Genomic DNA, 17,345 nt, shown 5'->3' on the forward strand with positions numbered 1-17,345 from the left:
TTAGGGTATTTTTGGTGGGGGAATATAGGAGTAAAGATTAGAGAAGAGGAATATTTGATGAGGCATAAGGAATATTTGCAGCCTGTAGGCCCTAAATTATAGCCCATAATCTTTTTTCAGAAACCAGAATTAGGCAATATCCCCATTCCCTGTCCTTAAAATCAACTTTTCATCTCATTGATCTCCCTTCCCATTGAAAGTCTTCAGTTTCACAGACTCTGACATCCTAAGCCTTATTCACAATTAGGTTAGCTGAAATGACTGAAAAGAGGTTCTTGCTAAAAAGATTTTTCCTAAACCTTTGACTGAAGAAGTTATCCTGTTGCCCAGAGAGGCCTTGACATCCCTGTAGATTATCCTGTCTGGGGAATATTGCTCAGAAGCGTTGGGAGTTGCCCAGAGAGATGCTTCCATCCTTATCTCGCCACATGTTGGGCTACTTTTTGACTATTTCAATTTGAACCAGTGTTTTCTCTGTGCAGACACCCACAACAGAACTACTTTGTGTTTTATCAGCCTTTAATTAGTACCATTTTGACACTTACAACTGAAACAAGTATAATCTAGTAAAAGTGATATTGCAGCCCTAATTTTAGTAAAATAAAAGCAACATTGGAAAGCAAGCATAAGAAAATGTCCCAGAGGTAGAAAGCTGTTCCTTCAGGTACTCACCAGGCAGAGAGACTCCATTCACTGTCCAGTAGGTAATAGTTGAGTGTTGGACAGGGTACCAGAGGCACTGGGTGGAGATGGGCTTCTTTCCTATGGCTTGTACGACATCCAGGATTGAGTGACTGGCAGAAAATAACTTTCTTTGAGTAATTATGTTGAACAGCCCTATACCATCAGGGTTTTGTTTTCTCTGGGTATTTCATGCTGGGGTAAAGGTTGGTTTTCCTACAGTGATACCCATCTTTCTGGGAAATAGGTTACCTCTTGATTTTTGCCTCCCATTTTTTCACTTGTCTCCTGAGCATGTGTAACTTTTCATTCCCTGTGGTTAGAAATCGGCAACCTTGACTCCTTTTGCCAGGTTTGTAATAGGGTTGGCTCCTTCTATTACTGTGCAATATGTAATTAGGACTTTCTACCCGTTTCCCTGCAATAGCATTTAACTATGATTTTAGGAGCCATAGAGCCAAAGTGTTTGTTCCCATTAACCTCACAACCAGAATCAAGTTCTGCCAGATGTGACTACAATAGCACTTGTATAGATGCTGAGGCACTGATTCAGCATTAGTGATCAAACAGTATTGTGTGTTTGCCAGAAGCATAGTGGAATGCAAGGCATTTTGGGGGTCTCAGCCTGGTGGAATACACACATGTCTGCTCTTAAGGGGTGCTTTGTGTAATGCTCCCATGCCTGGCTTCAACTCTGAGGAATTCTTGTGTGGTCCTTTAGTCCTTGAAATAAAAGAGAAAGGGTCTGTATGGGTAATTTGGTGTAGCCAAAATTAACATCCCTTTTTTTGTTTGTTTGCAGCCCCGAGAGAAGGGCAGGATGCGTTTTCATAGGTTGCAGAATGTGCAGATTGCCCTGGACTTCCTAAAGCAGCGCCAGGTAAGACCATCCCAGCTTTCTCCAGTCTGCTAGGGCATGTTGACATCAAGGCCCTATTTAGGGAGGTTCTTAGTGCCCCTAATAAACCCTCAGTAAATGCTAAGGCTGACTGGTGCAGTTCTGTGTCTTAACCTGCTAGTGAGCAATTGTATTATGGTTGGACAAATCAGTCAGTTGTGCTTACATAGAACTTGTGGCCTCCTTAAGAGGGAGAATGTTCATGGAGAAGAATAAGATGATGAAGATGGAACCTGTAGACCCACCTTAGGTGGGGGTTAAAATGAAGATGAAAAGTAAACCAGCAAAGAAGATGGAAAAAAGGTGTAGCACCTAGGAAGAGGGAGGACCAAATTGCTACATCATCATGAAAACAAGGAGTGGTCTGTATTGTGGAAGGCCACATCATGTCAGAGAAAAAAGTCTTGGTTGTTAAGCATTGGTAACTTAAAAAACCAGTTTTAATAGAGCAGAAAGATATTTAGCATATAGTGGACCTAGATACAGGAAATGAGAAAGTACTTTTTCCCTTCCTAGGTGATGAAAGAAGACAACAACACATTTTTAGACATAAAAAGAGAAGCCAGTGAAGAGTGTAAGATTGAAAATGAGCATGAGGAGTATTAGGAGTCATAGAATGTTTATCCCAGAAGATATTCCTGTGATCTGGTGGTCCAGTTTCTTCATATTATAGATAAATGAACTGAGATCTGGACAGGCGAAATGACCTGCCCCAAATCACACAAGTTGGAGCAAAGCTGGCCTTTAATGTAGGCTTCCTGACATGGGGTTAGTGTTCTTCTTTCTGCTGTCCATGCTGTTGTCTACACACAGCCCTTCCTCCCATTGCCCGGAACCAAGTCCAGGGATTGGCAGGTGAGAACTAGAGCATAACCGCTGAGGTTATCTTTGAAAAAGAAAAGGAAAATGCCTCTTCTTCCAAGATACAGGGAGGAGGATAGAGGAGGAGTGAAGATACAGAGATGGTTTGTGGAAGGAAGGAAGATAGATGAGAGAGTCAGAGAGTTCATCTGCTTAGAGTGAGCCGTGTGGGAAAGCTTTTGTATATCTAGGGTTGCCAAGCAACAGCAAGGGTCAATATGACATTAAATGGTATGCATATTTTTGGAATCAGTTCATTTTTGTCACTCTTAGCAATTCTTACTAACTTGGGAAATTCTCTTTCTGTGTACTCTCAAAACAATTTACTTCTGATATAACATTTATTACTCTATTATTATTTCCCTGTTTGCTCCAGTGCACTGTAGGCTCTGTGAGAACAGGGAACATGATCTTAACATTTTACCTTCAGCACCTGTCATAATGAATGGTTCATAATTGGCACTTAATACATAATTTATTGGAATAAATAAATGAAAAGTGGCAGGAGAAGTGGAGGCTTCAGCAGTGTTTGGGGTACTGGAGAGAGCACCACTGAAACGGCTGTGTGTGGAGCTAGAGGAAACTTGAAGGGAGCCTTAATGGGCAAGATACACTGAGGAGAATTGATTAGCTAGAAGTCTGAATAAAGACAAAAAGTGGATCCGTTTATTATGATAGAATGAAAATGCAAGCAAGTAAAAACAATGGACTCAGAGAAGGGCAAGAGGATCTCTAGAGCAGTTCTCTGTAGTGGTGAGGTCCAAGTTTTAGCTGTGCAGGTGGACAAAGTAGGCTGAAAACAAAGTCATCAGAATTGAGAAGGCAGGCACATTGTGCAGAAAGGGTGATATTTGGATCACCAACGTGAGTGCTAAAATTGCCAGGAAAGATGGTAGATGATGAAGTTAGGAAAAGAGAATAGGAGTTAGATGCTGAAGTCATTGAGGGAAGGGCTAGTAGAGATTGGAAGGTGGGTTTGGCCAATGGAAGTAGATGTCACAATGAAAGGGGAAAGCTAACAGAGGTGGGACTGAGGAGTGTGGACTTGGCTGGTACTGTGAATCCACCGACTGTGGGTTGTTAGTGATTAGTGATTAGAAAAACTGAATTCTCAGGCTGGAAGGGCAGGTTCTCCCACCTCCCTCCCACCCCCAATATACAGAAGAGAAGGCTGAGATGAGACAAGGGACAGATCTTGCCCAGGTGAACATTGGTGTAAGGGAGAAGTGAGGCTTCTATTGGAGAAGGTCACTAGGGTCCTTTAGAGACACACAAGTTTCAGTTCGCTGGAAAAGATAAAGGGAGGTAGCTCAAAGACAGTGTGTCACAATTAAACAGGATCTCCATGAGGACATGGCAGAAGAGGCTAACAGAGTTGACATGGAAGTAGGGTGATTTGCCCAGAACACTCCCAGTTTTAAATTCCTGCATCCCAGGACAACCCTCAGTTCCCACAACACGGGGGCAATTGGTCACCGTATGGGGAGGGAAGGGCCCGTGTGTCAGCATTTCGTGTTGTTGAAATGAGATTTTAGAAGTAAAGCAGATGCTGTGGGGGGCATGGCAGGTATGGATATCTGTGACAAAGGAGGGAGAACGGAGGTAGAAGCAGGCCAGAGATTGGTGAGGGAAAATAGGCATTTCCCTCTCTCCAGGAACCTCAAAAGAAAAGAAAAAGTCAGGGCCCTGATGCCTTAATGAAAAAGCAACTCTCAATACCATATGCTTGTAGGGTTGCTTTGCTGGTGGGAATACAGAATGGTACAGCTAATCTAGAAAACAGTTTGGCAGTTTCTTATAAAACTAAACATATACCATACAACTCAGAAATCCCAATCTTAGGAATTTACCTTAGAGAAATGACAATATATGCTCACACAAAAACCTGTACAATGAATATAGGAGCTTTATTCATAATTGTCCAAACTAGAAATAGCCCACATTTCCTTCAGTGGATGGATGGATAAACAAAGGTTGGTATATCTATATAATGGAATATAACTTAGTGATAAAAAGGAGCAAACTATTTATACACACAACAGCCTGGATGGCGATCTCAAGGGCATTATGCTGAGTGGGGAAAAAAAAAGATAGTATCAAAATATTACATACTGGCTGGGCGCGGTGGCTCACGCCTGTAATCCTAGCACTCTGGGAGGCCGAGGTGGGTGGATCGTTTGAGCTCAGGAGTTCGAGACCAGCCTGAGCAAGAGCGAGACCCCATCTCTACTAAAAATAGAAAGAAATTATATGGACAGCTAAAAATATATATAGAAAAAATTAGCCGGGCATGGTGGTGCATGCCTGTAGTCCCAGCTACTCGGGAGGCTGAGACAGGAGGATCGCTTGAGCCCAGGAGTTTGAGGTTGCTGTGAGCTAGGCTGATGCCACGGCACTCACTCTAGCCTGGGCAACAGAGTGAGACTCTGTCTAAAAAAAAATAAAAAAAAAAATATTACATACTGTATGATTCCATTTATATAACATTCTGGGAAAAGCAGAACTAGGGACCAGAGTCAGATCAGTGGTTCTCAAGAGTTGGGGCAGAAGCAGGTTTGACTACAAAGAGGAGGCAGCACAAGGGACCTATTTGGAGTGATGGAACTGTTTTGTGGTTGTAGTTACATGAATCTTTACATGTGTTAAAACTCATAGAACTGGCCAGGTGTGGTGGCTCACGCCTGTAATCCTAGCACTTTGGGAGGCTGAGGCAGGAGGATTGCTTATGCCTAGGAGTTTGAGGTTGCTCTGAGCTAGGCTGATGCCACTGGACTCCAGTCCAGGAAACAGAGTGAGACCCTGTCTCAAAAACAAAACAAAACAAAACAAAACGCCTCATAGAACTGAACACGAAAAAATAAAAGATCAATTTAACTGTATATCAATAATGAAAACATATAAGAAGCAAATCAAAACAAAAGTCCCAGAGCTCTGAGACTGACTGCTGTTTCTTTTTCAGGTGAAACTAGTGAATATTCGCAATGATGACATCACAGATGGCAACCCCAAGCTGACCCTGGGCCTGATCTGGACCATTATTTTGCACTTCCAGGTAGGGGCTGTGAGTTTTGGGGTTCCTGTTGCTTGATTTGGACATGGCCTAGAGAGTTGCACTACTTCCCACAGGCAGCAGTTGACCCCTTCCTTCTCTGTATTTGGCAGTAAACAAAGGTGGATGGGAGTTGAAAAGGAAAATTAAGATTGGCCTGGAGATAAGCTGTTTTATCCTAAACCCAGAACTTCCTAAGTATTTGCATGATGAAATGGGGGGATTTTTCACTGGTTTGTGGTTTGGCCCTGTCATTGGCAGGCTGGTTATTAAGGTCTGTTTGCTCAGCGGAGTCAAAATTGGGCCCTTAATGGACTCTGGGTGTGAGGGCTGGGGAGAGATGTTGATTTTGATGCTTTAGAAGGGTAGATTGAAGGTTCATAAGCATGCTTTGATGTAGGTTTTTCCTCATCTCTTATGATCTTTAAACAAACCTGGTTCATGGTAGCATCTTAGTAGCTGGGTTTGTGTGCTAGTAAGTACAACCTTGTAGCAGTCTCACATCTGAGAGCAGTGGCGTCTTGAAGAGTGTTCACGTGGCCGCATGGCCTTCCTGTTGCTCCCATCTTCCTAAGAAGGCAGATCGTTTTTAAGTCTGGATTGCTATTGGAAAAGTACAACCCTGTTTTTATAAAAAGACTCTTCTTATAAATCACTTTTAGTGCAGCCAAACAAAGCTTTTTTTCAGACAGCTGCACACTAGGCTGATGGATTAGAGTCAGCAAGGTGCTGACTCCAGGGATGAGGCCAATGTGACATCCTAGTTGGGGAGGTAGCGCCACCTGCTGGTTGAAGGCAGAACAGCATGTGTCCCAGAATTTCTAAGATCCTGAGAAAAATCTGAGAGCATAAGCTTGTTTCTTGGGGCTTTGGTTTGGAGCCAGTGATGGCAATCTCCAGCATGGGTAGGATTAGGAATGTGTGGAGGTAACATGTGTTTTTGTGGAACCATAGGGTAAGCTTTGTGTACAGGGATAACCAGGAACATGAACCTTGGCAAGTGTGCCCTGGAAGGACGGGAACAAGAACTTTGTTGAGTCTTCATGGAGGACTAGAGTTACCCTTTTGGAACTCGTAAGAACAGAGGAGTTTTTTTAGAGAAACTTTTTTTGTTTGGTTGTTTTTTTGTTTGTTTGTTTTGTTTTGTTTTTTTAACTAGTCAAGTGAAGCAGTGGGAGTGGAGAAGGAACAAAGGAATCTGTAACTGGTTGTGATCAGTTAGTTGTAAACACCACTGCACTCGGACCAGCCAAGGTTTGTTTATTGTGTGGCCACAAACCTGCTTTTACTGTGGGTGCTTAATGTTAGTCTCATAGGCATGAGGTAAGGAAAATCTATTCACTGTGTCTCTATTTACCCAACTAAATCTCTTCAAAAAAGGAAAACCTAGGGGCCAAGGAATGAAAACTGAATTGGTTAATTAAAATTTTGCTGGGAAAGAGATGATGGGAGTAATGGAGTGGTTCCTGTCCTGAAGAGCTCCATCAGGAAAATGCTTTTTCTCGCTCCTTAAACATCTGTTATGAAAAATTCGGCTGGGCACAGTGGCTCACAGACAATGTAGCGAGACCCTGTCTCTATAAATTAGCCAGGCATGGTGGCGTGTGCCTAGTTAATTGGGCAGCTGAAGTGGGAGGATTGCTTGAACTTAGGAGTTCAAGGCTGCAGTGAGCTATGATTGTGCCAGAGACTCTGTCTCTAAAAGGAAAAACTTTATTAGGAAAAATTTCAAACATTTATAAAAAGTATGAAGAACTAGCTCAATAATTATTAACTGATGGCCAATATTATTTCATCTGTATCCTGATATACTCCTCAAACCCCGGTAGGTTATTTTGAAGGAAATCTCAGACTTCACGTTGTTTCATCTGTATATATTTCAGCGTATGCTTCTGAAAAATGCTCCCAAACTGTATTTTTCCCTCTGCTCGTTAACACAGAAGATTTCTGTGACCAAATGTGGGTTGTTTCCCCCACACACCAAGCAGTAGACACCAGCTGGGTGTCCTCCAATTCAATTCTGACACTATCTACCTGGAGATGGTACTAGATCCTGAAGACTGAGGGCTCAATCCTCAAACCTGGTCCCCGCAACCCCCTGTTTCAGATGCCAGTCACAAGTCCAGGTTTCCAGAACTTCTGACCGACTGGCTTCAAGTTAGGGTTTCCATGACCCCCTTTGGGTTTGATTAATTTGCTGGAGCAGCTCACAGAATTCAGGGAAACACTTACATTTACTAATTTATTATAAAGGATATTACAAAAAGGATATAGATGAAGAGATGGGTAGTGTGAGGGATGGGGAATGGGGGAAGGGATGTGGAGCTTCCATGCCTTGCTTGGGTGCGTCACCCTCCAGGAACTTGCACATGTTCAGCTATCTGGAAGCACTCTGAACCCTGTTGTCATGAGTTTTTTATGGAGGCTTCATTACGTAAGCATGATTTACAATGTGTACAAAAAGCACATGATCAGCTGGGCATGGTGGCCCATGCCTATAATCCTAGCACTCTGGGAAGCCGAGGCAGGAGGATCACTTGAGCTCAGGAGTTGGAGACCAGCCTGAGCAAGAGTGAGACCCCACCTCTACTAAAAATAGAGAAATTAGCCTGGCTTCATGGCACACACCTGTAGTCCCAGCTACTTGGGAGGCTGAGGTGAGCCCAGGAGTTTGAGGTTGCTGTGGGCTAGGCTGATGCCAAGGCACTCTCTAGCCCACATGACAGAGCAAGACTCCATCTCAAAAAGAAAAAAAAAAAAAAAAAAGCATGATCTCAACCCAGTAAGGCCTATCTGTTCAGATTCTTTCTGACCTCTCTATGCAGCATTCTGTCCTCCAGGTATCGGGCAGGACCCTCTCTGGAATCAGGGTCTTTTGACTCACAATCAGATTAGAGTCCTGCTTTGGACAAGTGAAAGGAGGACAGGAGAAGGTCAGAGAAAGAGATTCTATCTCCTGAGGCCTGCTCCTGAGGCCTAAAGCACCCCAACATTGTAACAATGACTGTGGTAGTTATGAGCCAGAAACCATGGATGAAAACCAATATATGTATCATAAAACCACAGTGTGTATCTCTGAAGATAAGTACTCTTTGTTTAAGCAAACCACAATAATATTACACTTTTAAAATAGTAACTCTTAAAATCATCAATTATCTGACCAGTGTTTAGATTTTCCCAGTTATCTCATTTAAGAAAAATAGTTGGTTTGAATCAGAATCCAAACAAGGTCCACATATCTCATTAAATTTCTCTCCTCTCCTTCCCTCACTCCTGCAATTTGTCGAGGAAATCAGGTCTTTTGTCCTATGAGGTTTGTAAAGATGCTGATGGCATCTGTGGGATTTCTTCTAAAAATGTCCTTCATCCCTGTATTGAATTGCCCATAAACTGGTGATTTAAAGCTAGACCCAAGGCTCAATCACATTCTTTTCTTTTCTTTTCTTTTTTCTTTTTTTTGCAAGGCTGGTAATGCTATGTTGTTTGATTTTATTGCTTCACACCAGGATGCACATACTATGTCTGTTGTTCCTCTTTGGGGATGTTAAGATCGATTAGTGGGTTCAGGTGTTATCAGCCTGATTCATCCATTCTACATTCTCTGTTAGCTCTTCACCATATAGTTTTAGCAGCTACTGATCATCATTGCTAGTTCCATTATTTCATTAGAGGTTGCAAAGGGGTCATATTTGAATTCTGTTATTTCTTCTTCATTTTTTGGTTGGGCTACTTCTATGAAGAACTTCACCTCATTGACTACCTTGAGGGATAGTTTCTACAGGAAAGGCAAGATAAATGATCTCATCTTTCCCCCTATTTACCAGTTTTCAGAATAATTAGTTGGTTCCCTGAGACTCTCCAAAGTGACCAATGAAAGTTTCTTTGTTGACCTTTTTTTCTTTTAAAGTATCACTGTGACTCATGGATTTTTAACAGACTTAATGTGTTCCAATAAAATACAGTTATCATTTTTCCTAATACTCAAATAGCTCCATCTTTGGCCAATAAGAGCCTTTCAAGTTGACTTTGAGTCCTTTGGCATGACTCCAGCAGCCTTTGGTAATTTCCTTTATTTCTTATGTGATGAGATATTCCCGACTCTTTGTATATTTACTGTCCCAGGCCTGAAATTCTCAATTTCTCTTAGAAATCAGTTCTCTATTTATTGACCATGATCTGAGTGCTAGTGGGTTGCTCATTGTTTCTGTGCTTTTTCCATGGACAGAGCTAGGCAATAATTTTATTTTTCTCTTTAAAAAAATTATTAATTTATACTGATATTTCTAATTCAAATTTAAGATTACAGGGTTTTTTTTTAAACTTCTTTGACTTTATATTTGTATCCTTTTTTTCCATATACTGAAAATCTTGATCCTGATTGGTAACATAATTACTTATTTCCTTTTACACACACACACCTGTAAAATCATATATATTATTTGTAATATACATGAATCAAAGTAACAACATCACTGTTATTAGCAATATAATTACTTAAAAGTTTATAATTTCTTTGCAGTTCTTCTTGTCCTTAGTGTATATCTCCTAAGGATGTGCAAACAATTGTATTTTAAAGTTACTTGAAATATAATAATTTCTGTGTTAAGTCACCAATGTTTTTATTTGCTTTCAACTTTTAGGGATTACTGTTTTCTCTTTCAATTTTATTTTACATTATTATGCAGATCATTTACATTGTTCCAAAGGGAAATTTTAAAAAGTAAATGCAAGGTGTATTCAGAGAAGTCTAACTTTCATCTTTGCCCCCTCCATCCTGTTTCTCCCCTTTTGCTGTATAGTTAGCTAAATGTTTTAACATACCTTTTTTGGTTATCATTCTATTGTTTGTTTATTTTAGGAAAATGCATTCATTTTTAAAAAGCACTTTATTGAAATGTTATTTATATACCATAAAATTCACCTGTTTGTATTATGTGATTCAGTGATTTTTATGAATTGTACAACCATTACCATAATTTAGTTTTGGAACATTTTTATCATCCCAGTAAGATCCCTCTTGTCCGTTCACAGTTGTTGCTCACTCCTATCACCAGCTTCAGGCAGCCACTAATCTATTTTCTATCTCTAGATTCACCTAGTCTGGGCACTTCATATAAATGGAATCATACGATAGGTGGTCTTTGTATCTGGCTTCTTTCACTTAGCGTAATTTTTTTAGTATCATCCCTGTTACAGCATATATCAGTACTTCATTCTTTTTTAATGCTGAATAGTATTCTGTTGTAGGGACATGCTATATATTTTGTTTATCTATTAAGCAGTTGATGGACATTTGGGTTGTTTTCACTTTTAGGCCATTATAAATAATGTTGATATGAATACTTGCAGACCAGTCTTTGTTTTTTGTTTTTTGGTTTTTTTTTCACTATTTTGACTATTTTTATTTCAAAACACTTCATGTACACTTGACAATTATTACAATCATCCCTATTTATATAAGGAAAACTGATAATGACAGAGAGGTAAAGTTACATAAAGTCACATCATTTTTTTAAAGTATCTCATATTCAATTTAGCAGATATTTATTAAGTGGATACTTGTATGCCAGGTGCTCTTCCAGGGGCTACATAAAAGTGGTCAAGAAAATGGGCAAAATCCATGTCTTCGTAGAATTTTTATTCAGAAAATGAATTATTTATTAAACCTTATTTCATAATTTCCATATCTATGCAAATAAAAAGTTAGTAGAATGATAAAGAAATTTAGGGATTATGTTAAACTGGGTTATTTAAAATGACCTCTCTCTGGAAGCAGTCATATTTAACATCTTATCTGAGATCTCAACGAAATATGAGGATCCAGAAAAAAATCTGATATCACAGATTCCTTAGCAGAAGGAAAGTACTTGACATGTTCAAGGGATAAATAGAGCATGTCTGTGGCTGGAGAAAAGAGAAAAAGAGAAAGATAAGAGCGAAGGGAACTTTGATATACTAAGTAAGTTTATAATGTTTTCTTTCCCTAATCTCCTTCTCCCTTTTTATTAGAAGTATGCACTAGTTAATTATATCCCCCAGCATTAAAAAAATACACTAAAAGTGTCTGCAGAGAACTTTTCCTTGTACCTATTATTTTCTTTGTTTACATTAATTTGTTTCATTCTAATTGCTGCAATCAAACACTAAATGGGATCCTATGTTGATCTCAATTGTTAATAAATAGAAGTCCGAAAGTCAAAGGTGAGTGAAAAGCAACTCAGGAATCTACAGCACTGATAAATACATTGTAAGTCAGGAATACACAACTTTGATTTGTCTCAGCAGTATGACACAAACGCTCTGACAAAGTAGATGGACCTTAGCCTGTTGCAGTCTTTATGTGGATTTATGTTTTTATTTCTCCTGTGTATGTATACACCTAAGAGTGGAACTGCTGGATTGTATGGTAAATTTAAGTTTTTAAGAAACTACCAAACCATCTTCTAAAGTGGCTGTACCATTTTACATTTCTACCAGCAATGTATTATACGAGGGTTCCTGTTTCTCCACATCTTCCCCAGTATTTATTGTCTGTTTTAGATTACAGCCATCACAATGAGTGTAAAATTGTATCTCCTTGTGGTTTTACTTTGTAGGGAAATGTATTCTTTAATTGAATTCCACAAACATTTACTGAGACCCAGCTATGAGCAAGGTCTTAGGTAGAGCCTATGAAAGAAACAGAATCAAACTAGATACAGACTATCTATTAATAGTTCCACTGGGTAATTCAGGGGAGAAGAAACATACCATAACATGAGTTGATAGAGGTTTGGGAGGTGAGGGACAGGGTGATGGAACACAGTATGAACTCCACAACTGGCAGCAATTATTGGTAACAACTTGTTATAATTATTAATGGACTTTATATTATAACTTCCAGGGCTTTTGACCCAGCCCACTGTTCTCTTTTCTGTTACCAATTTTACAGAAAAGTATAAACAGCTTTGGCCAAGTCCTCTATCTCTTATACTTTTCTTTGCTAGTTTAGCACAGAATGCCTATTTGTCTTCTCTTGGTTCTGCTACCCATTTTCCAAGTTGCAGCTAACTACCTACCAATTCTCGTCTTCGCTGTTCTTGAAGGCGAGGTGTTTGCCTGTACTAGCTAAGTGTTTAGGAGTGTGGGGGAGTGTTCCCTGCTTGCAAAGTCTTTGATTGGTTGGTAAAGAGATCATGTAGCACCTCTAGCCTCCCTGTCTTGCATCAGACGGGGCATGATATGTCTCTTGCAAGTTATCGGTGTGGTTTTCTAGTCTTTTATTATTATCTATTAGCTGTCTCACCAAGAACACATACTATATAAAGCCAAATAGAAATGCAGAATAGAACTGTTTAATTAGGCAATCAGCAAAATAGTCATGATAGTCAATCTCTGTTATTGATGCTAATGAAGTAGAATAATGATGTACATGTAGATATAAGTGGTTTTTTCCAAGCTTGTTTTAAAGTATATGTGAAGATTTATAGTTTTTCTAAAAGATACAAGTTTTTGGTAGACGGACAAAATGATTTCCAGATCTCAAATGTTTGTTAAATACTAGTATATGTCTAACATTCTGGAGTTTAAAAAACAAAAACAAAAATGGGGAGTTCAGGTAAAGGATGGTCTTAGCTGGCTAGTCTTGAGGGTTACATTTTTTGTGTACTTTATGGTACTTTGTGCTTGGCATATAGATGAGGCACTATTCACGTTGTGGAATGAATGAATGAATTCTTTCACTCTGGCTGTCTCTGTGGGAAACCTGTGGGCAGTAAACAGTTATCTAGAAAAAGCCAAAGGAGAATGCATGAAGAACATGTGACCCTAAAAGTCTGCTTTCCCAGAAGGCAGCAGGCCATGTGTTACGAGCCCAGGCTAGATGAGAAAAGGTCCAGGTGAAAGTGATGATCAGAGTTAACTTAGTAAAATAGTGGAAGCAGCCCCTAAGAAGAAAAACAAGCACCCAAACTTTGGACTTTGGAACATATCTACTTTCTTTTGAGCCTAGTTAAAAAAAAAAAAAAAAGAGTACAGACAAGTGCTCCTCAATTTATGATGGGGTTGTGTCCTGATAACTCCATCATAAGTTAAAAATAATGCAAGCCAGAAATGCATGTAATACACCTGACCTACAGACCATCATAGCTTAGCCTAGCCTACCTTAAATGTGCTCAGAACACTTAACTATAGTTGGGCAAAATCATCTAACACAAAGCCTATTTTATAATAAAGTGTTGAGTATCTCATGTAATTTATTGAAAACTACTAAAAGTAAAAAACAGAATGGTTATATGGGTTCACAAAGTACAGTTTCTACTGAATGCATATAGATTTTGCTCCACTGCAAAATCAAAAATCATTTAAGTCAAATCATCTTAAGTCAGGGACCGTCTGTATATTAGGATCCTCCCAGGGGCCTGGAGGTGTCTCATAACTTTTAGTTTTAGTAATAAATGGGAAGAAAAGGGATTTACTGTAGGTCAGACATTGAGCCAAGTACTTTATAGACATTATCTCATTAACCTGGTCCACAACTCCATTAAGTAGGTGGTAGTATGCACATTTTACAGGTAAGGAAACTGAATCACCCAGTAAATTAGTTAAGTTACTTAGCTAGCAAGTTATCAGAGCTGGGAATTTGAACCTAGGTCTACTTAGTAAAATCTCTCCTCCTTTGCTAGACCAGTTTTCCTCTGGAGCAGAAGGAAATGAAAGCCTGATTTGTCTGACATATGCAGAGATTTAAAAAAGAATAGGCTCACAGTAATAAATATGCTAGGAGTCGTCAGGCTCTTCAGAGAAACTCTACAGCATTAGCCGTCATATTAAGCAGCTGTCTCTCTTGCTTCTGAGTCGATCAATTTCAGGAATTTGGTTTGCTTGTATTTCATTAATAAAATTCAAACACAGACCTTAGATTGTGCAGCTTAAAAGTTTCATAATTCCAGTTTTACTCATTGTGGGAGTGAAGGCAGGGTACCTGCCTAGAGCACTTCATATTGCAATGTTAGAGTTTTTGCTAATTAAGTGATCTGCTGTGGTCTGAGTTTCTCTCCCACGCTATCTCCCTCTTATTTCTTGCTGTGGTTTGTGACGGCCATAAGATGGTGCTGCAGCTTTGCAGTCAGCCTCAGGAAAAGGCTTAGGGGAGAAACACCTACTGCAGTTGTGGATGAGGCATCAGTGGGGTCTCAGAAGGGGTTTTGTAGAAGCTGTTGTTTTAGGGCTTCTTGTTGCTTTCCTTTTGTGGTCTTTTCCTTTTTCTATCTTTTTAGGTTTCTAGGAAAGGGAGGGCTAGGTAGGGCTGTGCTGGTACAAGTCTTTAGGGCTTGCACAGAGCCAGGCAGGCTGCTGCTCTGTGCTGCGTGGTCTGGATCTTTTTGGTATAGAATAAATAGCTGCAACAGAAAAGAAACACATTTAACTTCTTTTCTTCAACTCCATTCAGAGCCCTTTGGGTTGTAGTGTTTCTCTTCTGTCAGACACTATACTAAAAAGATTGGGGTGAGGGGATCCCATTGGCATTGCAGGGTGATTTTTGAATACAATTTTTGCAATCTGAAATTCAGACTTCCTGCTGTACTGCAGTTTGAGTAAACACCACCTGAGCCTCATTTTAGTAGTTTCTTCTCTTACTCCCAAATGTTAGCAAGTGTTATCTCTTTGTTTGAGCCTTTAGTCTGTGTACAGTCTAGTTGTCAATTCACAACAGTGAAGAAACCTCTTGTTTGGCACAACTGGCAGCTGAGTACAGACTTCTGTCCCTGAAGTAATTAGAGGTAGCAGTTGGAGTCGAAATTAAAAGTTTTAGGGTCAAACAGAGGTTCATGTTCTAGCTTTGCCACTTACTGGCTTTGTAAACTTGGGCAAATTAATCAACTTTCTTAAACCTCAGGTTTTTTTTTTACCTGTAATCTGTAAAATAATAGTTTTGACCTCATATGGTTACTGTGAGAATTAAATGAGATAGTCCATGTAAGTAGCTTCACATGTGCTTGGCACATAACAAGCGCAAAAAAATGTTAGCTGTCTGCAGTGGCAGCATCAATAATTACTGTTGAACATTTGTGTCAAATATTGTTCAGCAGAGACCCTGTTTTTCTGTTGTATTTGGAAGTGGTATCTTTTTACCAAGCTTCCATGTACTATAAACTGATTTTTGCGTTTTTTTCTCTGTCATTTACCGGTAGAATTAACAGATCTCATCTCTTCTCTTCTCTTCTCTTCTCTTCCTCTCTCTCTCTCTCTCTCTCTCTCTCTTTCTTTCTTTCTTGGAAAAGGAGAGAAATAAATGCTACAGAAGGCTAGATCTTTAAAGTCTGTGTTTCTTAACTGTGAGGAGTAGGCTCTGGTCTGTCTTCAGGTTATGATTTGATTAAAATAATTTTATTGTATTCTGACCTGAAAAAAAAAGGAGAATATGTATATCTTGCTTGATATTTTCTTTTGGGCATCTTGGTGCAACAATTAAAATCTATTTCATTTTGTAGTTTGGGAGCCATAATTGCAGCTTCCCCAGCTCTGGTTCTTCTTGGCCCTTCCCTTTCCTTGCTGGTTGGTACCAACCGAGCTGGTTTGCCTTTTCTCTCTTTGATATTGTTCTCCTCCTCCTCCTTCCTCCACGTTACCTTCTCCCATGGCCTCTCTTCTTTTCCCCTCCCTTTTCCATTTACTCTTACGTTTTCCCTCTTCCTCCTCCCCCTCCCTAATTTCTCCCCTCCCCTGGTTTCTAGCTCCTTTTTGCTTTCTGTTTGTGTTACTGAGGGCAGTGCTCCAATTACCTCATATTTGGAGAGAGGAAGCTGCAGCCAATCCGGTTTCTGTCTGCTTTTAGGTCAAGTGATTTCTGAACTGCAGTGAGATGCTTTGAATTTGTCTTGTTGCAGCTCTGAGCCTGTAAGATGGCTGTCTGAATCGGCAGCGGCTGGAGGAGACAGAGAGAGGCGGGGAGGGAGGGAGAAAGAATTGGAGGGATTGCTGGCATAGTGCATGTTTTTAAATGTGCGTCGAATCCGATGAAGCCAAGGTCAGGATTTCTCTGGGATCCCGGGACTGGCTTAGCTGCGTTTTTGCTGAGATTAGGAGAGGAAAGAAATGGGAAATTCACTGGGCTGTGTTAAGGAGCCGAAAGAGTCAATAGCTATTCCTGAGAAGGCTCCCATATCTCCTAAGAAAAGGGTTCGGTTCAAAAGGAAGTGGAGGGGGAGGAAAATCCCTACTCCAGAGGCATCTCATGAGGAAGAACCCTTGGAAGGAACTGGAGTCACTGAAGAGACTGAAACCCTAAAGAAGTTAACAGTGAGTCTCCCAACGGAGGACGGAGTGGGAGGGGTAGAGCATACCCCAACAGACGTTTTGCTGCCTGGGGACTCAGCCCCCAACTCGGGGGTGGGTGATCAGGGGATGATAGTGCAGGTGAAGGAGAGATTCCAAGGGGAGATCCAGACTGCTCATCTTTTGTTAGAGAATGAGTCATCAGTTGCTGGAGGGGTCTGGGATTCCCTGGAAGAGGGGAGGACTGTCATTGCTCACCTGCGTGATAACCCAGCAGAAAGGAACTGCGAGAAGTCAGTGAGCCAACTGGTGGAATTTCCGAGGACAGCATCCTGCAGCAGCAGGGCTGTGCTGCTCCCTTTGCAAGGAGAGACTGCAGTGGGAAAAGGAAGTACTCTACTTGGGTTTCAGAGCAGCACTTTGCCTAGGACAGACTCCCCCACTGACGCAGGAAATCAAGACCAACTTTCAGAGGGCTGGAGTGTGGGGGGACGAACAAAGAGTATTTCAAGTGCTCCTCAGACAGGTTCCTGGATTGCAGAATATTCTGTTCCTTCATCACTACCGGACCGGTCGGGAGTCCAGAGAGGCACAGAGCCT

The 17,345-nt window shown here is 40.5% G+C and overlaps 1 protein-coding gene across 2 annotated transcripts in view; it reads left to right on the plus strand.

Annotated features, from left to right (window-relative positions):
- MACF1 (microtubule actin crosslinking factor 1) overlaps window positions 1–17,345 on the plus strand; it is a 330,626-nt gene that overhangs the window by 134,858 nt on the left and 178,423 nt on the right. For both annotated transcript variants that reach the window (XM_069479778.1, XM_069479776.1), the window contains 2 exons: window positions 1,484–1,561; window positions 5,400–5,492. In XM_069479778.1, the coding sequence (XP_069335879.1) occupies window positions 1,484–1,561; window positions 5,400–5,492 (171 nt within the window). The remainder of the gene's footprint in view (window positions 1–1,483; window positions 1,562–5,399; window positions 5,493–17,345) is intronic.

This window comes from Eulemur rufifrons, chromosome 8 (genome assembly GCF_041146395.1).
Source record: "Eulemur rufifrons isolate Redbay chromosome 8, OSU_ERuf_1, whole genome shotgun sequence".
Lineage (NCBI taxonomy): Eukaryota > Metazoa > Chordata > Mammalia > Primates > Lemuridae > Eulemur > Eulemur rufifrons.